The 27712-nt window shown below is 43.0% G+C and overlaps 1 protein-coding gene across 1 annotated transcript in view; it reads left to right on the top strand.

Moving 5' to 3' along the window:
• The first annotated feature begins 4456 nt into the window (after positions 1-4456).
• ERO1A (endoplasmic reticulum oxidoreductase 1 alpha) overlaps positions 4457-27712 on the top strand; it is a 31318-nt gene continuing 8062 nt past the window's right edge. The window contains exons 1-10 of the mRNA XM_029078810.2: positions 4457-4767; positions 13505-13624; positions 15548-15631; positions 20125-20163; positions 20696-20772; positions 21212-21285; positions 23017-23137; positions 25147-25193; positions 26518-26529; positions 27426-27452. Of these exons, the coding sequence (XP_028934643.1) occupies positions 4597-4767; positions 13505-13624; positions 15548-15631; positions 20125-20163; positions 20696-20772; positions 21212-21285; positions 23017-23137; positions 25147-25193; positions 26518-26529; positions 27426-27452 (772 nt within the window). The 5' untranslated portion in view covers positions 4457-4596. The remainder of the gene's footprint in view (positions 4768-13504; positions 13625-15547; positions 15632-20124; positions 20164-20695; positions 20773-21211; positions 21286-23016; positions 23138-25146; positions 25194-26517; positions 26530-27425; positions 27453-27712) is intronic.

The following is a 27712-nucleotide window of genomic DNA, read 5'->3' on the forward strand; positions in this document are numbered from 1 at the left end:
TGCCCCTGAGGAGCTCCAGGATTTGGTCAAGGGATTTATCTCCCCAGCTTGGGGCCTACCAGACAGCTGGGAAGTTATGCCCCTACATCAGGTTTTGGCTTCTTGTGGCCAAAAGCTTCTGGCCTCAGGAAGTTTATTTTTTCCCTTGAAAGCCCCTTGGAGACCTTCCTGGCCATTCCACTTCCTTCTGAAAATGCATCTCCTTTAAGAAGCCTCCCTTGATTGATTAATAATTTTCCCAGCTTAATTTTTCATTTTCTCATGTAGCCACTCTTCACCACTTAAACACTTACCCCTTGTTGTACTTATGTACATACCTTATATGTTTCACTACTTCCTCCTATCTTTAATGTATCTTAGTTCTTTCTCTACCCCTTAGATTTGAGGGCAGGGATTATGTCTATCAATGCTACTGTACTCTCCCAGGCGCTTAGTACAGTGCTCCACACATTCCTGGGGCTCAATAAATACTATTGATTTAATCTACTGATTGAAATAAGGTCGGAATGATCTTACCTTACTATCATATCTTCTATGTGCTGGATTTTAGGTTTCTCCTATTTTTAAATCGACATGCAGCAGAGGTAGTCGACTTTTTCAAGGTCAGAAACTGGAAAGTACAAAAATGTGAGGCGGCAGAAAGGCCAGAACTGAGGCAGGTCTGTCCTTATTTTCAAATTAATAGGCTTGCACCAGAATTTCAGTCAGTAAATTCATCGTATTTATTGAGCACCTAGTGAGTGCAAAGCTCTGTACTAGGCACTTGGGGAGGTACAATATAATTTTTAGACATTGTTCCTACCCTCAAGGAGTTTACAAGTTAGTGGGGAAGAGAGACAGTAAATTTACAGGCAGGAGGAAGAAGGAAAAGGGGATATGTACGTGACTAAGAAGGTATGCAAAATATGTCCATATGTGCTCTGGGAAGTTGTGGATGTACAACAGAAGTGGCAATTGAAAGGATGTAACCTAGGAAGAGTAAAGATTAAACAGGGGAGGCTTCCTGGAAATATAAGGTCAGGAGGGCTTTAAAGATGGGCATAGTTGGATGTGAAGGGGAAAGGAGTTGCATTCAGGAGGAGGAGTGTGAGAAAGCTGTCAACTGAGGGAGAGATGGAACTAGGTACAATGGATGGGGTGGTAATAATTCTATTTGTTGGGCGCTTACTTTTACGCCAAGCACTGTATTAAGCACAGGGTAGGATAATCAGGTCCCGCATGGGGTTCAAAGAGTAAGTAGGAGAGATAACAGGTATTGAATCCCCATTTTACAGTTGAGGCACAGAGAAGTGATTTGCCCAATATCACACAGCAGACAAGTGGCAGAGCCGGGATTAGAATCAAGGTCCTCTGACTCCCAGGCCTGTGTTCGTTCCACTAGGTCACACTGCTTCCCTAGGTAAAAATTCAAATATTTACAAATCAGATACAATCGGATCAATGACTTGAAGCACCATTTTAGATTACTCATCCTATATTGAGAGTTTAGGGCTAAATAGTCTAAATTTCCTTTATCTTGAAATCTTACCTCCTCAAGCAGGCATTCCCTGATTAATTTTTCTTCTCCCCAGAAGATATCTTTCCAACTGTCTCCTCAACGCAGGTGCTCACAGCTGTTCCATAGTACTTTGGTATATATCAATTTAGGTACTCTACAATTTAAGTACTCATCAATTTTATCTTTCCTATTTTATTTTATCTTTCCCTTCATTCTCCGAGCTTTAAATTATTCTGTCTCCTTCAGGGTGGTCAGACAGCACTTGAAGCACACAGGACTTAGACTGTGAGCCCCATGAAGGACAGGGACTTTATCCAACTGAATATCTTGCATCTCCCCCAGGGCTTAATACAGTGCTTGACACATAGCAGGTGCTTAATAAATGCAATTATATTATTATTATATGATATCACAACAGACATTGGGCACGCAGCGTGAGGTGATGTCATAACCACCATTTTGGAGAAGTACACTATATTTCCCCTGCCTGGAGTGCTTCTCTGGGGAGAACTTTGACCCTGACTTTGCTCCAGAGGCTTTGTGTTCCCTTCCCAGATCCATGTGAACACCCGGGCTACTTCCGAGCCATGGAGCTGGATGGCGGGAGCCTGAGGCCAGAGAGGCACAGTGCTTAAAATAGAAATATGGAACATAAAAGCCTACCAGTACCCAAAGAGGGATATCAATACTGAGCCCATGCTTCCAAACAGCTGAGAACCAAACCATCACGCAGTATAAAATCAGTGGCTTCCCTAGTATCCCTCCTTAGAATGTAAGTACCCTCTCTAGAACATAAGCTCTTTGTGGGCAGGGAACCTGTCTAACCAATCTGTCATATACTCTTGCAAGCACTTAGTACAGTGCTTGGCACACAGTAGGGGCTCAATAAATACCATTGATGATGAAGAAATCAATCATATTTATTGAGGGCTTATTGAGTGCAGAGCACTGTACTAAGCACTTGGGAGAGTACACTGTAACAGATACATTCCCTGCCCTCAGTCTAGCTTAGTCTAGGGGGAAATATGATTAATTGAGGACAGGGATTGTGTCTCCCATTCAGTTAATACAGTGCTCTGCATTGAAGGCAATGAAAATACTACTGATTATTTAATTGATCCCACCAAAAGGTGGGTTTCCAATTATTTTTATAGGCTGTAAAGTCACTGTTTTGTTGTTAGTCTCTAGATTTTAAACTCCTCGTGGGCAGGAAATGTATCTGTTATATCAGATATCAGATATATCAGATCTCTCAGAAGTAACATGACGTAGTGGATAGAGCCTGGGCCCGGGAGGCAGACGGTCGTGGGTTCTAATCCCACCTCCTCCACTTGTCTGCTGTGTGACCTTGGGCAAGTCACTTCACTTCTCTGTCCCTCAGTTCCCTCATCTGTAAAATGGGGATTGAGACCGCAAGACGCCCGGTGGGACAGGCACTGTGTCCAACTCGATTTGCTCATACCCACCCCAGTGCTTAGTACAGTGCCTGGTACACAGTGAGCACTTAACAGAGAAGAGCAGAGAAGCGGCATGGCTCAGTGGAAAGAGCACGGGCTTGAGAGTCAGAGGTCGTGGGTTCTAATCCCGGCTCCGCCACCGATCAGCTGTGTGACTCTGGGCAAGTCACTTCACTTCTCTGTGCCTCAGTTCCCTCATCTGGAAAATGGGGATGAAGACTGTGAGCCCCACGTGGGACAACCTGATGACCTTGTATCCCCCCTCAGCGCTTAGAACAGTGCCCTATTTATTTTGTTAACGAAATGTACATCGCCTTGATCCTATTTAGTTGCCACTGTTTTTACGAGATGTTCTTCCCCTTGACTCTATTTATTGCCATCGTTCTCGTCTGTCTGTCTCCCCCGCTTAGACCGTAAGCCCGTCAAACGGCAGGGACTGTCTCTGTTGCCGATTTGTTCATCCCAAGCGCTTAGTCCAGTGCTCTGCACATAGTAAGCGCTCAATAAATACTACTGAATGAATGAATTTTTGGCACATAGCGCTTTACAAATACCACCATTACTATTATTATTATTAGCCAGCAATTAGAACAGTGCGGGGCACAGAGTCAGGGCTCAATAAGTGCTACCGAATGAATGCACGAACGACCCCCAGGCCTGGGCCGGACCCCGAGGCTGACCCCGAGGTTGACCCCGAGGCGGGGCGGGGGTTGGGGTGAGTCAAGGGCGGGAAAGGGAGGGGAGAGGAAGGCCGGTCCTGGCCGCACGTCCGCAAGGCGGGGCGGGGTGCGGGGCGGGGTGCGGGGCTGCCCCCTCCCTCCCTCCCCAGCGGGGAGGCGGGGCCGGTCCCGCCCCGGGAGCCCGTACTCTACACACCCCCGTGTCGGGACTCGCACCCACACTTCCTCACCCGCCGAGACACGCCCCGGGACACCGGCAGAGGGGACCGCACAGGGAGACCGCCACGGGGGCCCAGGGACACCCGGACAGGGACAGAGGACCAGAGACACAGGAGGCAGGGAGAGAGACCCAGGGAGCCTGGGAGAGAGGCCTAGAGAGACAGGGAGGCAGGGAGAGAGGTCCAGGGAGACTGGGAGAGAGGCCTAGAGAGACTGGGAGAGAGGCCCAGAGACACAGAGAGACCGGGAGAGAAGCCCAGAGAGACAGGGAGGAAGGGAGAGAGGCCCAGAGAGACTGGGAGGAAGGGAGAGAGGTCCAGGGAGACTGGGAGGAAGGGAGAGAGGTCCAGGGAGACTGGGAGACTGGGAGAGAGGCCCAGAGAGACTGGGAGGAAGGGAGAAAGGTCCAGGGAGACTGGGAGAGAGGCCTAGAGAGACTGGGAGAGAGGCCCAGAGAGACTGGGAGGAAGGGAGAGAGGTCCAGGGAGACTGGGAGAGAGGCCCAGAGAGACTGGGAGGAAGGGAGAGAGGTCCAGGGAGACTGGGAGAGAGGCCCAGAGAGACAGGGAGACCAAGAGACTGGGAGAGAGAGGCCCACAGAGACAGGGAGACCGGGAGAGAGAGACAGGGAGACACAGAGACCGGGAGGGAGGCTGAGAGAGACAAGGAGAGCGGGAGAGGCCGGTCCTGTCCGCTGGTACCCGGTGGTGTCGGTCCCGGGCGAGCGGAGAGGTTGCGGAGCATGGCCCGCAGCCCCGGCCTGCAGCTGCGCTTCCTGGCGGCGGTGACGACAATGCTGCTGCTGCTGCTGCTGCTGCTGCTGCCCTCGGGGAGGGCCTCCCGGCAGAGGCGGCAGCACGAGCAGCAGCAGCAGCGGGACCCGGAGTCGGCGGCGCATCGATGCTTCTGCCAGGTCTGCAAGGGGCCCCACGCCTGCACCCACCGCCCGGGACACTGTCTGGACCTGTGTGTCTATGTGTGTGTGTATGTGTGTGTACCTGTGTGTGTGTGTGTGTGTGTGTGTGAGAGAGAGGAATCTCTCCTTGTCGGCTGTGTGTATGTATGGGAAATCTTTGCTTGTCGGTTGGGAGGGAGGGATGTGTACGTATGTATGTATGTCAGATTCCTTGTCAGATGGGGGGGGGGGGTGTATGTCAGATTCCTTGTCAGATGGGGGGGTGTACGTGTGTATGTATGTGTACGTGTGTAGGCATGTGTCAGATTCCTTTTCAGGTGAGGGGGGTCTCTGTGTGTGAGAGATCTCTCCTTGTCGGCCGGGGTGGGGTGTGTGTATGTGTGAGAGAGAGAGAAACCTCTCCTTGGCAAGTGAGGGGGTGTGTATGTGTGGATGTATGTGTCAGATGCCTTGTCAGGTGAGGGGTGTCTCTGTGAGTGTGTGTGTGTATGTATGTATGAGAAATCTTTCCTTGTCGGTTAAGGGGTGTGTGTGTGTGTATGTGTGTGAGAGAGAAACCTCTCCTTGGCAAGTGAGGGGGTGTGTGTGTACGTGTGTATGTATGTGTCAGTTGCCTTGTCAGGTGAGGGGTGTCTCTGTGTGTGTGTGTGTGTGTGTGTGTGTGTGTGTATGAGAAATCTTTCCTTGTCGGTTAAGGGGTGTGTGTGTGTGTATGTGTGAGAGAGAGAAACCTCTCCTTGGCAAGTGGGGGGTGTGTGTGTGTGTGTGTGTACGTGTATATGTATGTGTCAGATTCCTTGTCAGGTGAGGGGTGTCTCTGTGTGTGTGAGAGATCCCTCCTTGTCGACTGAGGGGGGTGTATGTATGTGTGAGAGAGAGAAAACTCTCCTTGTCAGGTGGGGGGGGGGGTGGTGTATGTGTGTAGCAGCGTGGCTCAGTGGAAAGAGCTTGGGCTTCGGAGTCAGAGGTCATGGGTTCGACTCCCGGCTCTGCCACTTGTCAGCTGGGTGACTGTGGGCAAGCCACTTCACTTCTCTGTACCTCAGTTACCTCATCTGTAAAATGGGGATTAACTGTGAGCCTCACGTGGGACAACCTGCTGACCCTGTATCCCCCCCAGCGCTTAGAACAGTGCTCTGCACAGAGTAAGCGCTTAACAAATACCAACATCATTATTATTATAATGGGGATGAACTGGGAGCCTCACGTGGGACAACCTGATGACCCTGGATCTCCCCCAGCGCTTAGAACAGCGCTCTGCACATAGCGCTTAACAAATACCAACATTATTATGTATGTGTCAGATTCCTTGTCAGGTGAGGGGTGTCTCTGTGTGTCTCTGTGTGTGAGAGATCTCTTCTTGGCTGAGGGGTGTGTGTGTGTGTGATGAGAAATCTTTCCTTGTTGGTTGAGGGGTGTGTCTGTTTGTGTCAGAGAGAGAAACCTCTCCTTGTCAGATGAGGGTCTGTGTGTGTACGTGTGAATGTATCAGATTCCTTGTCACGTGAGGGGTGTCTCTTTGTGTGTGTGTCTGTGTGTGTATATGAGAGAGAGAAAGAAATCTCTCCTTGTCTGGTGAGGGTGTGTGTGTGTACGTGTATATGTATGTGTCAGATTCCTTGTCAGGTGAGGGGTGTCTCTGTGTGTGTCTATGTATGTGAGAGAGAGAGAGAAAGAAACCTCTCCTTGTCAGGTGAGGGGGTGTGTATATGTATAGGTATGTGTCAGAATCCTCTCCTTGTCAGGTGAGGGTTTATGGGTGTTTGTGAGAAACCTCTCCTTGTCAGTTGAGGATTGTGTATGTCTGTGTGTATGAGAGAGAGAGAGAAAAACCTCTCCTTGTCAGCTGAGGGTGTGTGTGTTCGTGTATATGTATGTGTCTGATTCCTTGCCAAGTGACGGTTTATGGGTGTTTGTGAGAAACCTCTCCTTGTCGGTTGAGGGTGTGTGTGTGTGTGTGTGTGTGTGTGTGTGTGTATGAAAGAGAAACCTTTCCTTGTCGGTTGAGGGGTGTGTGTGTGTGTCTGTGTGTGTGTATGAAAGAAAGTTACCTTTCCTTGTCGATTAAGGGGTGTGTGTGAGAAATCTTTCCTTGTTGGATGAGGTGTGTGGATGTATGTGTATAGGTTTGTGTGTGTGAGAGAAATCTTTCCTTGTTGGTTGAGGTGTGTGTGTATATGTGTGTAGGTGTGTGTGTGTGTGTGAGAAACCTCTCCGTGTCAGGTGAAGGATGTGAGTTTGTGTGTGTGTGTGAGGAACTTCTTGACAGGTGAAGTGTGGGTGTGTTTGTGAGGAACTTCTTGTCAGGTGAAGTGTGTGTGTGTGTGTGTGTGTGTGTGTGTGTGAGAAATCTTTCCTTGACTGTTGAGAGGGGTGTGCATGTGTGTGTGTATGTGAGAGAAAGAAATCACTCCTTGTCGGTTGAGGGGTGTGTGTGTTAGAGAGAAGAGAGAAATCTCTCCTTGTCAGATGAGGGGTGTGTGTGGTGTGTGAAACCTCTCCTTGTCAGTTGAAAAATGTGTGTGTTTGTGAGAAATCACAGGTTAGGAGGTTGTCAGGTTAGGAGTGTGTGTGACTGTGAGACCTATACTTTCTAGGTGAGGAGTTCATGTTTGTGTATGTGTGTGTGTGTGAGAGAGATAGAGAGATTTTGTCTTTGTGTGTCTTTGGAACTCTTTCCAAGTATTGTGTGTGTGTGTGTGTGTGTGTGTGTAAGAGAGAGAGAGAGAGAGATTGTGTCTATTCCTTGGGTCTGAAACCTCTCCTTGCCAGATGAGGGGTATATGTTTCCTCTGCCTTCTCTCTTCCTGCATTGTGTATCCTTTTGCTTTGCATCAGGAGGACTTGGGTCTATTTTGTATCTTCTTATAAAACTATGTCCTGTCATGTCAGGTGGTGGGCGTGGGTGACTCCTCAATGCCAGGCAGAGGAGTGTGAGTCCATAATTTTACAACAGGGTCTGTCCCTTCTCATATGTTATGAGTTTCCGAGAAGCTGACGTGTTTCTTCTTCCTGCAACTGTCTCTTGGACGGTGATGTTCCAGGAAACTCTGTTCTTTATGTTGAAAGAGCCGTTGATTTTTACTGTGATCCTGACTGACAGAAGGGATGAACTGGGTTGATTTGGGTTTGGTTTAAGACATCATTACACTTAGCTGAGACTCCTAAACATCTTAGGAGTTTCTTGATTGCAGAAACTCAAATTTCTTCAGATGAGAGTTGGATGAGAGAAACATAACCCAGTGATTCCCCCCTCTCCAACCCCCCATGCCCTGCCCTGGCTCTGTTTTTACTGTCATAAACCCTTTAATTAGGTGAAACTGTCCAAATACAGCAAGCCGGAGAAAGAATCAATCATAATTATTGAACACTTTTTGTACGCAGAGTACTGCATTAAGTTCTTGGAAAAGGACAATAGAGATGAGACACCTGTCCTCAGGGAACTTAGATTCTAAGGGAAGAAACCAGTGGCTTAGGAAATCCACAAACTAAATGCTGAAGGCTACCATGAATGAAAGCTAACTGAAGCATCCGTCTATGCTGACCTTTGCTGAAAGAGGGAGGTCTTAGAGTCAGAGTTAGTATTCTGAGGTTTCTTTTTCATATGTGGAACCTGCTAGTTTTCAGATCTCTCCTCCAAAAAGAAATAGTCATTTTTTTCCATAGTCAACTTCAACCCTATGAAACCAGACACCTCAAGTTAGACTCTATTTTGAATCATGACTGTCAGGTTAACAGGCTGGGAAACAGGTGAACTAGCCCAAGTTTATTGGAAATCGCAGGACAGTAGTGAGGAGTGTCATCTGCCAACCCACCAAAATCCATTTCGTCAGCAGCCTTCAGAGGAACTTTGAGTAGTTTGGGGTTGACTGGGCTGAGGCTCTTCAAAAAAAAACACATTTTTTTCTGTAGAATACAGATTCTGACATTAAGTAGGGTAGTATTGAAAGTCTTTCTCTTTAGTGGACGTCACCTTTCTGAATAAGGGGAGGGCTAGACTCACAGACAATCTACAGAATCAATCCATCAGTCAATAGTATTTATTGACACCTATTGCGGACTTTCAGTCCTCTATACCGTAAGCTCTTTTGGGCAGGGAATGTGTCAGTTATATTATTGTGTAGTACTCTCCCAAGAGCTTAGTACAGTGCTCTGCACACTGTAAGCGCTCCATAAATACGATTGATTAATTGATTAGCAGAGCACTGGACTAATCACTTGGGAAAATACAATGGAGTTAGGAGAGAAGCAGCATGGCCTGGTGGAAAGAGCACAGGGCCTGGGAGTCAGGGGATCCGTGTCCTAATCCTGATTCTGCTACTTGTTTGCTGTGTGACCTTGGGTGATCAGTCAGTGGTATTTATTGAGTGCTTACTGTATGCCAAGTGGCATGCTGGACACTTGGGAGAGAACAGTGCGGTAGACCTGAGAGATAGATGCCCTTCCCACAAGGAGCTCACAGTCTAGAGGTAGAGATGGACATTAAAGTAAATTTCTGATGGGGGAATGGGGAGTATAGGGATACGGACTAAAACTGCTGAGGGGGAAGTCACTGAACGTCTCTCTCTCAGTTTCCTCATCTGTAAAATGGGGATTCAATACTTATCCTCCCTCATTTGTAGATTGCGAGCACTGTAAAGGACAGGGACTGTTTCTGACCTGACCATCTTGTATCTACCCCGGTGCTGAGTAAAGTGCTTGGCCCATAATGACTGCTTAACAAATACCATAATAATGGTAATAATAATAATAGTAATGACATGTTTCTTGCCCTAAAGGAACGTACAATATGACAAGGGAGATGGATATAGAATAATTACAATAAGTAAAGAGGGAGCAGGGGAATAACGGCTAGACCATCCTTTATCTCCTGTCATTTTTCTGCAGTTCGGGATAAGCAGCTACTCAAACAGAATCTTAGCATGACAACAGAAGCCACTTGTAGTGTTTACTCCTGTGACCATTAAGCCAGGCAATGCAGATTTCGTTAAGAAGAAAAAAACCCCCTATTTGTTATTTGATCTGTGATCTATAAATCCTCTTCTGCCGATGCTCTCTGCTCTGGTGCTTCTGTTTTGCTGCAGGACGTTTCTTAACTCGTAAAAGCATACAGTGCTATCCTAATATCCTCCAACACATTTGGAAATGAAAGCCCCAAAGGAGAGGGCATTTCAGAGGGACAGGATGACAAGTTGTGCCACTTTTTTGTCAGCTGTGTGACCTCGGGTTAGTCACTTCTCCGTGCCTCAGTTCCCTCATCTGCAAAATGGAGAAAAAACTGTGAGCCCCATGTGGACAGGGACTTTGTCCAACCTGATTACCTTGGCTCTTTTAGAGCTGAGAACAGTGCTTGGCGCATAGTAAGTGCTTAACAAATACCATAGTCAGTCATCGTTAACTACATTTATTAAACACCTACTGGGATTTCGGGTAAGGTAAAATAATAAAAAAGAAAATAGATGCCAAGCCTTCCTTCGAATATCTTATAACCATTGCCTGCGTGGATTCCAACTATTCTGCTTGCTTTTTCAAGGCCTTCATTCATCCCCTAGTATTTATTGACTGCCTACTGTGTGCACAGCGCTGTTCTAGGTGGCTTGTTCCTAATATTAAGGAGCTTTTAGTCTGAGACATCCATTTCCTTGCCCTTATTAACAGTTGCTCACTTTCTTTTTCACTTAGAGGCCCTGCTTAAGGGCTCAAGGAATTGGGGGTGGGGGGAAAGCAGAGCACCCAGTAAGTAACTCGTTTTTAATTGCCTAAATGCCACATGATGGGAGCACCCCATGTGGGTGGGGGAGAGGGAAGATGATTTAAATGGCAGGTGGCAGGCTGATGTGAGCCCTCACAAACCGTGACTACTCAAAACGGCATTCTCTGGGTATTCGGAACTGAAAAAGTTGAAACCTAGGCTGGTGAAGAAACGTGCATATGCTGTACTTTGCAGAAACTTACTCATGCACAAAAAGTTTCGTAGTCTCATCTACCTCCTTTTTGTCTGAGCATTTTTGTACAAGCCACACTCCCATCGACTTACATCCCCCCACCAAGAAACCCTCTCCTTCCCCGACACGCTGCCCTGTTTCCGAGCTGCAAGCTGAAAAAAGACACCTGCAATCTCTCTGTAGTGTTCCCTTCAACCCGCTGGATGCAGCTGTAGTTCTAAGTCCTGTCACCTAAATAGGGTCTGTGTACACTAATGATGCATGGAACATACAAGGAAGTAAAAAATAGAAACAGGTCAGCTTGTCCTTTGGGAGATTGATAAAATGAGTTTGGTTACAGCACAGCATTAAACTATAAACCTACTCTAATTATTAATTTACTAAGCCAAAGTGTATCCAGCTTGCTCTGTGGTTGTGGGTTCTAAATGTTCCTCAGAAAGCTCATCAGACTTCTCAGGTATTTTCGTCAGCAGCCCCTACAAGCTGTTCTCAACCTCAACTCTCACAAGCGCTTAGTACAGTGCTCTGCACACAGTAAGTGGTCAATAATATGATTGATTAAATGGCAAAGGCATGATCACCAACAGAGACCTTAGAACACAGTTTATTAATGGACAGAGAATGTGTCTGTTCATTCTATTGCATTGTGCTCTCCCAAGTCCTTAATATAGTGGTCTGACATAGTAAGTGCTCAATAAATACCAATGATTGATTAACAAGCATTGAGGCAATTAAGCAGTTGATTTTCACTCCACTCTCAGCACCACAGCCCTGATGTACATAACCTTACACTCTGCCCTCTCTTCTATTTTGTCATTTATTTTATTGTCTGTCTCTCCCTCTAGACTGTAAGCTCCTTGTGGGCAGGGTTCCTTTCTGCCAACTCTATTACACTGTTCTTTCCCAAGCACTTAGAACAGTGCTCTGCACATAGTAAGCGCTCAATAAATACTATTATTTGACTGGCATAAGAAGAGAATGTATAACAAGAGTTCCTATAGTAGAACCAAATGAGAAGCAGTGTGGAATAGTGAGTAGTGAGCCTGGGAGTCAGAAGGACCTGGGTTCTAATTCCGGCTCCGTCCCTCATCTGATGTGTGACCTTGGGCAAGTCATTTAACTTCTCTGGGCCTCAGTTACCTCATCTGTAAAATGGGGATTAGGACTGTGAGCCCCATATGCGGCATGGACTGTGTCCAACCTGATTAGCTTGTATCTACCCCAGCGCTTAGTACAGTGCCTGGCATAGAGTAAGTGCTTAACGAATGTGATTTAAAAAATGTGAGCTTGAATCCGTGCGTGTAAGTATGGCTGAGAGGGAATCTATTGCACAGTCTGTGAATTTGCAGTGTGAACTGACATGAGGCTTAATAATAATAATATGTGCCAGGCACAATACTAAACACTGAGGTGGATACAAGCACATCGGGTTGGACACAGTTCCTGTCCCACATGGGACTCGGAATTTATGTTTTACAGATGAGGTAACTGAGGCTCAGAGAAGTGAAGTGACTTGCCCAAGGTCACACAGCAAACAAGCAGCAGGTTAGAACTCATGACCTTCTGACTCCCAGCCCTGTGCTCTATCCATGACATCATGCTGCTTAGACAAGAATAAGGGCAGAAATGTAGTCTCAGGTCACGCGTTAGAGCAGTGGCCCCTTGGAAACATTAATAACGACAGTCAGCCCCACCGCCCAGCCTGACATTTGGCAGTCAGAAGAAGGAGCTTGTCATCTGGAGCTGGGGCTGCAGGAAGTTTGGGAAAGCAAGAGGTAGATTCAGAAGCAAAGAGAGGTGTGGCAAGTGCCCAACTCCTCAGGGCAACAGAGGTCAGTAATTCTCTGCACGCAGAATGGAATGGATTGTCAATCCCCCATAGGCCTTTTCAGCCACACCTGCATACCGGTGATTGCTTGTCATGTCATTTTCAAATACTAAGGACAAGCACCTTACTAACCGTCTTCTTACTAATGTAAAACTAATGTTTAATCTTAATTCCCTATGCAATTAGAACTCTTTACATATATTAACCTAATGATGTTCTCTCATTTCTTTCTCTCATTAGCTTGTAACCTAATCTCTTTCTTCAGCCATCTCACGAGGCTCCCATTCTTTTCTTCCTCTCTCTCGATTTTGAAGGTTAATTCCTGCTTCTTTTCCTTCTTACTGTCCTCCCCAACCTCTTTCCATGCCTGGCATGCTCTTCTTGCCTCAAATCCCAGCATGGATTATGAAATATCTCCAAGGACCCTTAAATCACACTCTGGGAATCATGGAGTTAGACTTCAACACCCTCCTCATGATCATAATAATGATAATTATAGTATTGTTAAGTGCTAACCCTGTGCCAAGCACTGTTCTAAGCGCTGGAATAGATTCAGGTTTACCAGGTTGGACAGGCCATGCTGCTTCTCCTTAATTTGCAAGTTGTCTTTAAACTCCTTTTGTTGATTCAGTAGGAATTTTAAATTAAAGCATAATACATTAGAGTCCGACTTGTACATTTTTTAAATTCCTCCTATCCGGTGATGTCTTTGGAGACGAGGGATAAAACATTGGTTTGAGGTAGTTGCCCGAACAGTGCTTTAGAGACCCCGGATTTGATTGATTGTTCTTTTCCCCTAATTTCTGGAGACCAAGAATTTTTTACTGTCTCCCTTGACATGCAATTCCACACTTCTGAAAATGGTTGGGGGTGACTGGAGGGAAATAGAATCGATACTGGAGGTTTTTAACACCTAAACTCTATGTAATGTCCTACTATTTTGTGTCTTTTCATCTAACAGGTCAGTGGTTATCTAGATGATTGCATCTGTGATGTGGAAACCATCGACAGCTTTAACAATTACAAGCTTTTTCCAAGACTGCAAAAACTTCTGGAAAGTGACTACTTTCGGTACTACCAGGTATTTTCAAGCACAGGGATCACATTTATTAGCCCAGATACTTAGTCATAATATAATATAGTCATTATATTGTTTGAAAGGCATTAAGCAGCAAAATCCTTGATTTGGTAAATGATTCATTCTCAAAGATGCATAATGAAGACTTTCCCAAGAGAATCCATATACTGAATCATGAAACTTTAAGAGATGACCATTCATTGCTTTCTATTGTTCTTTTCATTTTCTGATCACATTGGCTGGAATTGGAACCTGTTTGGGCTGAGGCTTTTTTTGTTTTGTTTTTAATGGTATTTGTTAAGCAGTAGTTGCCAGGCACAGTCCTAAGCACTGGGGTAGATAGATACAAGCTAATCAGGTTGGACAAAGTCCATGTCCCACATGAGTCTCACAGTCTTAAACCCCACTTTACAGATGAGGTAATTGAGTCACAGAGATGTTAAGTGACTTTCCCAAAATCACACAGCAGACAAGCGGTGGAGCTGGGATTAGACCCCAGTTTCTTCTGACTCTAAGGCCTTGGCCCTAACCAGTAAGCCACACTACTTCTCAGCCTGAGTTAGGAACAGATACTAAACCTGGCCAGTGAGAGTTCATTTTTTGTTTTTTAATTTCTTTGGCCCTATTGTGCATCTCTTTTAGCAATTACATCAGGTCAGTCCAGCCCGAGTAGGCAGAAATCTAGACCCTATTATTTTTTTGGCAACCTACCTACACAAATTTTGGTATTTGTAAATGTAGATTTGTATTTAAGGAATAAGGGGTCGTAAATTGCTCAGTTACTAAGAAATCCCCTGGACAAGAGCTGTTGTTTTTTTTAACTGATCAACCGTTTAAGTGTTATTTTGCTTGGAAAGAGTCCTAATTTGGGCAGTGAAATATGATCTACTTTGACATTGGATCCTGGGACTACTTCATAACAATGGACGGGCCTCACCAACCATCTGCTCAATTAGTTTACTGAGAAGAATTTGAATCAATTTTCAAAAACTTTAATAATCAGAAGTGGAAGAACTGGTATAATTATGGGTAGTAATAAAATTACTTTGGTCTGGCACAACAAATAAAGAATTAGAAATAGTTGTTTCTGAAGAAATAGCCAACCTCGGGCATCTTTGCCAAATGAGAGTCTCACGACTTTGATTTTAAAAAGTTAAAAAAGATGTTAAATGGAATCCAACTACTAATCAAAGACTTCTAATTTATTTATGGTATGGTATTTGTTCATTGCCAGAGAGTAGGATCTTCAAAGAGTGAAACAACATGAGTGGGTTGTGCCTTGTGCCCTGTCAACTCTAATTGCTCTGCCATTCCCCTGAACCCCAGTGGCCTGCATAGTTCAGGGATGAAAAGGGTTATGAAAACGGGGTATAGTGCCGGGCATGCAGTAAATGCTTAACAAATACCATTAAAAAAAACTCACCCCAAACCTGTTCCCATTCCATGTAAACAGATTAAAAGAGGACTGTGAGAGAATTAGGGAAATCTGGAAGACTCTAGTGAAAGAGCCGCAGCAGCAAGAGTAATTAATAATAATAATAATTATTATTATTATGGTACTTGTTAAGCGCTTACTATGTGCCAACCACTGTTCTAGGCACTGGGGTAGATACAAGTTAATCAGGTTGGACACAGTCCTTGTCCCACATGGGCCTCACGCTCTTAATCCCCATTTTACAGATGAGGTAACTGGGGCTCAGAGAAGTTAAGTGATTTGTCGAAGGTCACACAGCACACACGTTATGGAGCAGGGATTAGAACCCAGGTCCTTCTGACTCCCAGACCCGAGCTCTGTCCACTAAGCCACGCTGCTTCTCTAATACTAAATACTGAAATACTAAGCAGACTCTCTTATAAAATGTAGGTAGACTGATACAAAAACTGGTATTGCCTTCTTTTCAAAAACAATTTGTAATTTTTTTGCAGGTGAACCTGAAAAAGCCTTGCCCCTTTTGGAATGATATCAGCCACTGTGGAATAAGAGACTGTGCAGTGAAACCCTGCCAATCTGTAAGAACTCATGTTTTGTAACTCTTTTCCTTTTCTCTTTGCCACTTTTTCAAAGTTCAATTTAGAAACTGAAAATCCAAGTCTATTCCATTAACTCCATTTCTCTCTATAGTTGTCTGCTTTTTGGTCATTCCTTTGTACCTCTATTGAAGGATAGTCCATAGGAAGGAAGGAGGGGAATTTAGAATCTTTCGATTTTGTTGTCGGTTAGAAATTCTGGCACAGCTTTGGCCTTAAAGGAGGTTGACGTTATTTGCTGGACCATAACACTTCATCTTCAAAACCTTTCTGAAATCACATCTTTGTACTTTATTGGGCCTTCCTCAGGGCTTAGTATAGTGCTTTGCGTCTCGTAGACACTGAATAAGTACTCTTGATTGCAAACATTATTTTTCATTGCCTATGGATTTCAGTAATGTATCCTCTTCCATTTGTTTGATTAAAAAAAATGGGTTCAGGAGAAGATTTTTTTTCTTTGTATTTCTAAAATTTATGTACATCCTAATCCATAATACTGGCAAGAGTGTAGCTATATAATTTTGCACCTGGGACAAATTACATCAAATGCCTGGGATTAGTATCATATATAAGAATTTACGACCTCATCAAGAGACTTTATGAACACTGACTCTGTTAGGAGTTTGGGAACACGCAATAGAAATAAGAGAGGTGATACCTTCCCTCAAGGTGTTTACAGTCTAACTGGGAAGACCTGCCTGGAGTAGCTGGAGAAAAGAGCAGACAGATCAGTAAATCAGTCAGTGGTATTTACTGAGAGCTTATTATGTGGAAAGCACTGTACTAAGCGCTTGGGAGAATTAGCAGACACATTTCCTGTCCATAATCCACCTACATTAACATCTAGAATCAGCACTGGGCAATCAGCATCCTATTAAGGTTACAGTAGGTTCAGATCACAAAATGTAATTCATTTAAAGTCAGCAAAAATACAAAATCTTCAATCCTTTGGGTTCGTGGATGATTTTTGAGCTTCTCTGATTCATACTGTAGTAATGGACCGTGGGTACTAGTTAAAGGACTATGTGGGCAGCTGCTCCTTGAGTAACTATTTCTGAAAACTTTTAGGATCATTAGCCATATGATGTTTTAGAATCTTCAGTAGATAATCTGGGAGTGGAATTTCAGTCTCTTACTAAGCATTAGTAAATATAAAATTATATTTCTTCTCCCTCCTCAAACTGAGTCCTATATGACACAGTCACAGTGTGTTAATGTCTTATATTTTATCTGCCCCAAAACTTAGTACTCTGCTTGGCACATAGAAAGTGCTTAACAAATACCACTACTAATCTTATTACAGTTGTTGGGTTTTTAAAAAGATAATGAGGTGGGTGGCTTGATACATGCCCCTTGAAATATATGGAAATTCGTATGGAAATTCAAGTCTAAAGCACCTTAATTTTTTTTCTGTTGCCAAAAAAACTATGCTAGAAGCATGAGTTATATTATTTAAAATGATGTATTCATGAATGATTCACTTTAAATCCATCAACATTAGGCAATCCATAGATTCACAAATAATTCAATTCTGTGATTTAGTTATCACACCTAACCAGCAAGCCCTTTTTAACATAGGCAGAAAGCAAAGAGCTGCACCGGTATTACCAGCAAAGGTAAAACTGGATTGCTCCACATGTTGCCATATCAAGAAGTATGAACAAATTGGAGAAAATGCATTCTGGTATTTTGGGGTGTCTCTGATACAAATGGATTCTCCATACCTTTTCCACTTTTCTCTTCCAAAATAAAAAGCAAGAGTACATACTGACTACGATTTTGAAAACCCAAGCAATGCAAATATTTTATATTTTAAGGTACTCTGCTATCTAGATGGTGGGAATGTGGCATGAGCTGGTCACAGGGAGCAGCCGGGTTTAGAAGAGAAGCAGCATGGCTTAGTGGATAGAGACCCTGGGCCTGGGAGTCAGAATGACCTGGGTTCTAATCCCAGCTCTGCCACTTGGCTGCAGCATGACCTTGGGGAAGTCACTTGACTTCTCTATGCCTCAGTTCCCTCACCTGTAAAATAACAACAATAATAATAGTAATGTTGGTATTTGTTAAGCGCTTACTATGTACAGAGCACTGTTCTAAGCGCTGGGGGTAGATACAGGGTAGTCAGGTTGTCCTACATGAGGCTCACAGTCTTAATCCCCATTTTACAGATTAAGACTGTCCACGTGTGACAGGGACTGTGTCCAATCTGATGAACTTGTATCTACCCCAGCACTTAGAAGAGTGCTTGACATATAGTAAGTGCTTGACAAATACCATCATTATTATTATTAGGGTTTAGGCATGGGCACTTACTTCCCTGTCACAGTGAGGGTGTGGGCACTAGAAAGGAGAGAATGTTTTCTTAAGGGGGGAGAGAGGACATTCACCACCCTAACCCAGTTAAACAGGTAATTCTGCTAGTCGAATTATACATTTTTATAATCAAGTTTCATTTTAGAAAGCTTTTTGCTCTTCTTGAAATATCCATTCTCTATCCCCCTTTTTGGCTGCTAACTCATATAATGGGTCATGGGGCATTTTCTGCTCATGAGGCAGTCTTTATTTCAGGCAAAGAAAAAATGAAATACTTCAGGATTTGGGGATATTAACAGTAAAAATTGACAGTCAGTTTGTTACTCTTTCCCCTTAGAACCACCCAAAGAATGGAGCTGTTTGGAGCATTGACCTGTGTCCTAGGAGACCCCTGCTCCACTGGGCAAGTGGGATCCTGGAGGATTTTGCCATGGGGGCAGTAAGGGAAGGGCAGATTGGTGAACCTGAGTTTCTGTTGCCCTGCCAATCCCTCCTCCCTTCCCACACCACTCTCTTGGGTCCCAGACCTGTCTAGGCCGTAAGCTCGTTGAGGGCAGGGAATGCGTCTGTTTATTGTTGTATCGTACACACCCAAGCGCTTAGTACAGTGCTCTGCACCCAGTAAGTGCTCAATAAATACTATTGAGTGAATGAATAGGGTTGGTCAGGGAGGAGAGGGTCAGTCAGTCATATTTACCGTTGTATCGTACTTTCCCAAGTGCTTAGCACATAGTAAGCACTTAATAAATACAATTGAATGAGTGAATTTATTTAGTGCTTACTCTTTATAGAGCACTGTACTAAGCGCTTGGGAGAGGACAATACAACAACAGACACATTCCCTGCCCACCACCAGCCTACAGTCTAGAGGGTGGAACCTATGTTCTTTGACCTCTTTCTTCTCGCCCACCCCTGTGTGGACAAGTGGACGCACACCTCCCCTAGGGATGTTCTTAAACTGGAGCATCCCGTGACTGAGTGGGGCAGCTTACATATCCTTCTACCTTGGATGAGAAGCACTGTGGCCTAGTGGAAAGAGCACGAACCTTACCTGGGGCAGAGGATCTGGGGTCTAATTTCGGCTGCCCCACTTGTCTCCCATGTGACCTTCTCTGTGCCTCAATTCCCTCGTCTGGAAAATACCTGCTCTCTCTCCTACTTAGACTTGTGAGCCCCACAAAGGACCTGATTATTCTGTATCTATCCCAGCACTTAGTACAGTGCTTGACCCATAGTAAGCGCATAAGAAATACCATTATTATTATTATAATTTGGGGTCAGGGAATGAGGTAGGAGCAGACAGGGCCTATTGCAGAGGACACTGAGAAAGGATGGGAGAAGATGGGAGAGAAACATGTAAGGGAAGAGAGGATCGAAGGTCAAAAAAGATGGAGAAACCCAGGGCAGAGAGCGAAGGTAGAGTGAGAGATGGACAAAATATGGACTGTCAAACAATGTTAAGATAGTAAAAGAAGAGGGGCACTGAGAGAGACACACACACACGGAGGAGTACCGGAATTGGAAGAGTAAAAGAGAAAAATAGTGAGGAAAAAGGAAAGTAGGAAAGAAAGTTGGTAGAAACACGAAGGGCAGAAAGGCAAGGGGACAGGCAGGTAGAGGGACAGCAGAACTCAGAAGCAGGAGTTGCAGCTTGTAGTCTCAGGACTGTCACTGGCCTGCTGGGTGACCTTGAGCAAGTCACTTGACCTCTCTGGGCCTCAGTTTCCTCTTGTTCAGGGATAATACCTGCCTTTCTCCATCTCACAGGGATGTGAGGCTAAAATGAGATAGCTGAATGTACTAGAGCTATGGGAAAATAAAAATGAACAACTATCAAAAGAGAGGAAGATACAAATCAACATTAGAGTTGATGATTATTGGGGAAGAAACAGGGCTGAAGAGATCATTTTAGAAAATGGAAAAAGTGAGTGAGTGAGCTGGAGGAAATATATGGTATTTTTTAAGCCTGGCAAGGACTCAGCAGTGAAGAACTGCGCATTTATTTTGTTGTATTACATTTTGAAAGGGAGTGAAAGTTTAGAAAGCTGCTTGTGTTACCTATACTCTATTTAAAAACTGATAAAGTAATTTTCTCTTTAAATAGGGCATAAATATGAGGAAATGTCATTATTAGGGACTTATGACTTTCTTTCCTTATTCAGAATGAAGTTCCCGATGGGATTAAATCTTCAAGTTATAAGGTATGTACTTATATCTTTGAGATCCAAATATATTTAATAGTAAGAGGTAAAATCACCTGAAGTATAATTTCAGGAGATTAATATAAAACCATAATCTTACTTTTAGAACTACCGAATAAAGCTGTCGTGATTAAAGTGACCTTCTTTTTAAGAAAGCCATTGAGTTTTCTAGTCAGAAGACTCCAGTGAATTCTTGTGGGACATTTTGGTGTGAGATCTTCAGGGCTGTGGCTCTGCTTGACTGGAAAAAAAAAACTTGCTAAAAAATAGGTTGCATTTTCCGTTGAAAGTCTAAGGAAGGGTGGGGTTTTTTTTCTTGGTTTTCAAGTTTAAGAAGTGAAAATAAGGTCTCTTTCCAGGCTGGATTCAAGATGATTAAGACCAGTGTAAAAAGCCATTTACTTGATTTGCAAAATTATCCTACAGGAAGTATATATGTGAAGCTGCTATATTAATGCAAACCATGTGCTGGGGTATGCCAGATTTAAAATTAACCACATGTTATCGTTTTTTTTCCTGCTTTGCTTTCCAGTATTCGGAAGAAGCCAATACTCTCACTGAAGAATGTGAGCAGGCTGAGAGACTAGGAGCTGTTGATGAATCTTTGAGGTTTGTCTTTTTCAAGGATTATTAAGTCATGGTGTGGACAAGGAGAACTCAGGATTGTTGACTAAGTCCCAGAAACTAGGGCGAGGGAGCACCCTTCCAAACTTGAAGGTAGAAAGCCAAAAGCAGACCAAAGGAAGCATTTCTCCATACAGTGTGGGAGAAGCCTACAAAATTTATCACTGCAGGGAGTCGTCCTGGCAAAAAATATCAGTCGGGTGCAAAAGGATTTGGGAAATCCATGGACGAGAGGTCTGTTTTGGATTAGTAAAGGGAAAAATTAGGGATGTTAAATGAACATCCAAAACCATCGTATTGCATTCCGTTGCCCCGTAGAAGCCAGAATGGACCATTGATCTGAAACAGCAATGATGGTTCTTAAGTTTCACATCAAATATTAAATTTGCCAATTTTAAATGATGCTTATTTTTTTGGTTTGAAGTGAGGAAACACAACGAGCTGTTCTTCAGTGGACCAAGCACGATGATTCTTCAGACAGCTTCTGTGAAGTTGATGGTATGAGTACCGTGCAGTGGAAATTGCTCATAAAATTGTGTAGATCATAAAAATATAGAAAACACTGAAACGATTACATTACGAAAGGATAGAACCAGAGCAAGGAAAATGGAATGAGCATATCTTGTACACAAGATGATTTTGTGCTTTTTTGTGATTGTGCTTTTTTGTGATTCTTATTAAAAGATCACATTTTGTGCTTTTTTGTGATTCTTATTAAAAGATCACATACGTATGTGTAGCCAGTGAGTGACTCGAATGCGGAATGGTAGGGGAAAGTAAAACTCAATGAGGTTTTCATGGGGTGGCTTGCTGAATGAACTCTTAATGTCCCTTAAAACTTAATGAACAAGGCTACCTAGCTGTTGGGGTTCTCTGAATGGCAGGAGAACTTTGGGATTCCCTGGAACTACCAGAAGGAATCAAGTGTAAGGAAGTTGAGGGGACAACCATATCCCTCATCCATCAATCAGTGGTATTTATCGTATGCTGTTTATGTGCAGAGCGCTGTAATAAGCGCTTGGGAGAGTACAATACAATAGAATTAGCAGATACTTCTCTGCCCACAATGAGCTCTCATAAGACCCTTTGAGAGAATTCCTTGGGAGAGTTGGCATAACTTGAGCTGGGCAGCAGCATAGTCTAATGGATAGAGCACGGACCTGGGAGTCAGAGGATTGGCTTCTAATCCCAGCTCCACCACTTGTCTGCTGTGTGACCTTGTGAAAGTCACTTAACTTCTCTGTGACTCAGTTACCTCATCTATAAAATGAGGATTAAGACTGTGAGCCCCATGTGGGACAGGGACTCTGTCCACTCGATTTACTTGTATTCACCCCAGAGCTTAGTACAGTGCCTGACACATAGTAAGCACTTAATAAATACCACAATTATTATTATTGAGCCGCCTCTATTGGTTCATTTGGTTTGGGAGGGTAAGTACCTTAGGGCTCTGAAAACACCGTTACAACCATTACTAATTAGACAATAATAGTTAAGAAAGCAGTTTCTAATAGGCTTAAGTCACTAATAGGAAATGTCCAATTGAAGGAAGGCTTTTAAAAGGCCCAAGAAAACTGGCTGTTCTTCAAGAAGACACTTTTTGCAGGCTCAGAAACAAATTAAAAGGACAAGAAGAATCCATCTTGCCAAGTTGGTTAACTCAGAATTTTTCAGGGGCATAAGGACTGAATGGAAAAACTTCAAGACAAGGGAATTAGGTTGGACCATTAAAAAAAAAGAATCTAAAATAGGTATGAATGTGAAATAACAAGATTGCAAAAGTGAAAGCTAAAAAGAACCACAATTAGCACAAGATATAAAATATCCTGATGACTCTGAATCACCTTTCAGGCACTGCTGCATTGTACTCGATCAAAGAAGCTCACTGGTTTTGGAATCTTGTTTTTGCAGGAGCCTTCATATGTATTGTTTGATTTTTTTTAATCTTAAATTGAGGATGGTACAGCTTATTAATTACAAAGTGGCTGATGTATACCATAGTTATTATTATTATTATGTGGATGAATCATCTTATCAATAGGAACCATAGAAATGAAATTGAGGCCAATTGTCTAGTAAGCACACAGTTTAGAAGCCAGAGCGTGAGAGTTATTTATTTTATAACATTTTCCTGAAAAAGATCTTATCCAATCCTTACGGAGAAACATGATTGTATCCAGGCCACGAAACCTAACTGAGGGAAGTTTAATTAAGAACTTTGTTTTATAGATATACAGTCACCTGATGCTGAGTATGTGGATTTACTCCTAAACCCAGAACGATATACAGGTTACAAGGGACCGGATGCCTGGAAGATATGGAATGTCATCTATGAGGAAAACTGTTTCAAGTATGTAATTTGAGAACACTTTTTTTAGTGCTATCATAATTAAATGAAGTTTAATACAATGGGGACAATGACAGACCTAATGCAATCCAAAAACATTCATTCAATAGTATTTATTGAGCGCTTACTATGTGCAGAGCTCTGTACTAAGCGCTTGGAATGTACAATTTGGCAACAGATAGAGACCATCCCTGCCCAATGAGAGAAGCTCAGAAGTAAACTTCTAGTCTCTTCCCAAGAAAGATTTTCAGTTAAAATAATTAAAATTTTCATCAGTAAACAAGAAGCAGCATGGTCTAGTGGATAGAGCACAGACCCGGGAGTCAGAAGACCTGGGTTTTAATACTGGTTCCACCACTTGTCTGCTTTGTGACCTTGGGCCAGTCACTTCACTTCTCTGGGCCTCAGTTACCTCATTTTTAAAATGGGGATTAAGACAGTGAGCCCCATGTGGGACAGGGATTGGGTCCAACCTGATCAGCTTGTATCTGCCCTATTGTTTAGTACAGTATCTGGCACATGGTAAGTGGTTAACAAATACCAATTTAAAAAAATCAATCAATGGTATTTATTGAGGACTTATTTTGTGTGGAACACAGTACTTCATGTTTGGGAGAGTATAATAGAGTTGATAAACATGGTCCCTACCTTGAAACTTACACTTTGATAACTACAGCTTTAAAAACAAAATATTTTTTTTTGTTTAATCTCATTTTAATTATTTTGGTTCTGTTTTTCACATAAATTACCATGACAACTATGGATTTGGGGTTATATTTGCTTGTTTTGTAAGTAGTTTATCTTACTTGGTACCATCGATCTAAAGCAAATTCTTGACTTTTAATGGTGTTTTCTAATTGAATTATGTCTAAAATCCTATAAATGTAATTTTAGAAATAAGGTAATGGGACAATCAGGGACTAAAATAATTACAGAATATAGAAAGATAGTTAATGAAAAATATGTTTCCAAATGGTTGTGGGTTACTTGATTTAATGTATGACTGTTATAATATTACAGTACTTCCATTTTGCACATTTATTTTGGGTAGCGGGTGGGGGGCATTCTTACAACAGCTCTAAGTCTTCTCTTGTTTTAAAAACTGAGGGGTTGAAGTGGAATCATTTCATAGGAAACTGACCTGGGGGCAAGCTACCTTGCCGTGCCCAAGATCTGCCAGCTGTCCTGAGTGGCAGAATACCAGGCTGTCTGCTTCCCACTTCTCCACTTATAAATGGGTGTCTTTTTGGCCCACCTTCCAGACTTGTCCTCTAGATTGTAAACTCATTATGGGTAGGGAATGTGTCTGCTAGTTCTGTTGTATTGTACTCAGTATGGCTACGGGAAGCGGCATGGCTTAGTGGATAGAGCCCAGGCCTGGGAATCAAAAGGACCTGGGTTCTAATCCTGGCTCTGCCGTTAGTCTGCTGTGTGACCTTGGGCAAGTCGCTTAACTTCTCTGGGTTGCAGTTACCTCCTCTGTAAAATGGGGATGAAGAGTGTGAGCCCCCTGTGGGACAAGGATTGGGTCCAACCTGTTGATCTTATATCTACCCCAGCACCTAGAACAGTGCTTGGCACAAAGTAAGCGCTTAATGAGTACTGTAACTATCATTATTATTATTACTCTCCCAAATACTTAGTACAGTGTTCTGCACATTATAAGCACTCAATAAATGCCACTGAACGAGCCACCCTATACTCTTTTTATAGGTAAAACGAACAAGTGACCAAACAAAGGGTCTCTAAGTACATGTTTTCATGGTGGGGAAGAAGAAATTTAGAACCTTTGGTTGCCAGAGTAGGTAGGTCTATCCTAGTAGGGGAAAAAAATCCATCATCCTCTAACTCTTTAAAATCCTTTTGTGATGTCATAAAATGCTAAAAGTGATGTCAAATAAAGGTAATTATTTTGTGCCTTTTAACTGATACTTTTTTCCATGGACACCTTAATTGCAGCATGGTTAATGTATAAATACTTATGTTTAATATTTAAATGCTTCTGTCTCTAGGCCACAGACAATTAAAAGGCCTTTAAGTCCTTTGGCTTCTGGTCAAGGTGAGTCATTTATTCATACAATTACCTGATTTATGTCAGCAGTTTTCTCTCCCTTAATAAAACTAAAATTTAGACTATGAAAGACTACCAAACCCACCTTTTTCTTCCATCCTATTCTAACTTAAGCTACATGAGACAGATAATTTACTATTTCATTTTCAGAGAGCTTGAAGGAAGACCAAAATTCTGAATGCTGGACATTTTACTCATTCTCCATCTTCTATTTCTAAAATACTCCCATTGCCTAAAACTTTGAAAGGCATTTTCTAAAAGTGTTAAAACGTCTACTTTGCAAAAAGTGGAGTTGAGAGGAAGCTGGACTCATTCTGTGGTAGAAATGGTGGGTTTTACACTATGTCCTGGTTGTTGGCAGCCTAGGAAAAGGAGGTCTTCAAAGAAGACTCTAAGGAATCTGATTTAAGGGCTTTGTAATGCTTACATAATTCAACTCTTCCGAGAGAGCCATTGGCCAAGTAGTGTTCTACGTCATCCTCTATGGGTGACAGTCAGTCACGCTGAAGGTTCATTCATTCATTCAGTCGTATTTATTGAGCGCCTTCAGAGGAATGGAGTTACTGATGCCTTGTCTCCCCAGCTGAGCTGGAATTCAGAGGGACGGATGCTTGGGTTGAAGTCCCTCTTCTGGGCCATGTGCTGAGTACCAGAGATGAGTTCTGACTTCCCCAGGCATTAATTTATATGACTGCAACATGCCTTGACCTGTTTGTGCCTGGGTAGATCGTCATTTGTCTCCTGACTTGTATTGGTTTGAGTGAGGACTTTTTGAAGTGGTTGGTTGGTTACGTTTTGCTTGACTTACATATCTTGCTGGTGCACCACTGCTGAAATGAGAACAGTGGTTTTGAAATGCCATTTTATATGTGCCCACCTGGAAAAATGAACTTCTGCAACTCTGGTCAGGCAAAGGTAATAATAATAATTGTAGTATTTGCTAATTGCTTACTATATGCCTGACACTGTACTAAGTGCTGGGGTGGAAACAAGCAAATCCCCGTCCCACATAGGCTCACCATCTTAGTTCCCATTTTACAGATGAGGGAACTAAAGCACAGAGAAATCAAGTGACTTGCCCCAGGTTACACAGCCGAGATTAGAACCCAGTTCCTTCTGACTCCCAGGCCTGTGCTTTATTCGCTAAGCCATGCTGCTTCTCAAAGGTATAGAGACTCATCGCTAAGCAAAAGGAGAGAGGAAGATTGCACTCCTAATTATGGTTATTTCCTCTTCTGAATTGATCGTTTACTACCAAATGATTGCATTGGAAATAGTTTCTAATCATCAACATTTTATATCCCCTTTCTAGGGAAAAGCGAAGGTAAGTGTATTTCATTATCAGTGATCAGTTAGATTCATTGCCCCTCACCTGCTTTGATTAGGGTGTTCACTATGGCTAAAACTAACAGAAAAATTGCTCACAATTTCAGTAGAACATCATCATCTTCTTTTTTTGCTATTTCTTTTGGGAATCCTCCTGCTTCAGGTACTGGGCTGAAATCAGTTTTCAGCATTTTAAGCCTTTAATGTCTGAAGCATCAGAGTCCTCCAGGGTCTGCCTTTAGTTTGCTGTGTGATTGACGGGAAGTTTGAGAAGAGCAACATCACTTTTTTCTAGTTCAAGTCCTCCTGATCATTTATGAGTAGTTTCCTAGTTTGGGGTTATCAGTTATGAATAGTTTCCTTGTTTGGAGTTATCACTCATAAGACCACTACCATTCCCAACTTTCCATTGTGGCAGTAATTACTCAAACCACTGATAATAATAATTGTGGGATTTGGTAAGTTCTTACTCTTTGCCAGGCACTGTACTAAGCGCCGAGGTGGATATGAACAAATCGGGTTGGACACAGTCCCTGTCCCACATGGGGCTCACAGTATTAGCCCCCATTTTACAGATGAGGTAACTGAGGCACAGAGAAGTTTTAAGTGACTTGCCCAAGATCACACGGCAGACTAGTGGCAAAGCTGGAATTAGAACCCAGGTCTTTCTGATTCCCAGGCCTGTGCTCTAGCCACTAGGCAGCGCTGCTATACTACGCCCTACAAAGACTGTAAATAATAGTAAGTCTTCTCAGTGAAACTCTGTTTAACATAGCCTTTGAACTGCTTTGCATTGCCATATTCCTACTTTAAATTTATGAAAATTCTGTGAACATCTGTCTCTTTGATACTGTTTGTTTTCATCTTGTGACTTTTTTCCCCCTTGTTTTTCAGAAAACACTTTTTACAGCTGGCTGGAAGGTAACTGGAGATTTTGTCAAATAAGGGAAATGAAATTTTTGTTATTATCATCCTCATTATTGACAATAATAGTAACTGTGGGATTTAAGCGCTTACTAGATACCAAACACTATACTAAGCATTGTAGATAAAAGATAATTAGGTCAGTCGCAGTCTCTGTTATACATATAGCTCACAGTCCAAGTAGGAGGGAGAACAGGCATTGAATCTCCATTTTAAAGGTGAGGCAACTGAGGCACAGAGAAGTTAAGTGTTGTGCC

This window comes from Ornithorhynchus anatinus, chromosome 14, assembly GCF_004115215.2.
Source record: "Ornithorhynchus anatinus isolate Pmale09 chromosome 14, mOrnAna1.pri.v4, whole genome shotgun sequence".
In the NCBI taxonomy this organism is placed as follows: domain Eukaryota; kingdom Metazoa; phylum Chordata; class Mammalia; order Monotremata; family Ornithorhynchidae; genus Ornithorhynchus; species Ornithorhynchus anatinus.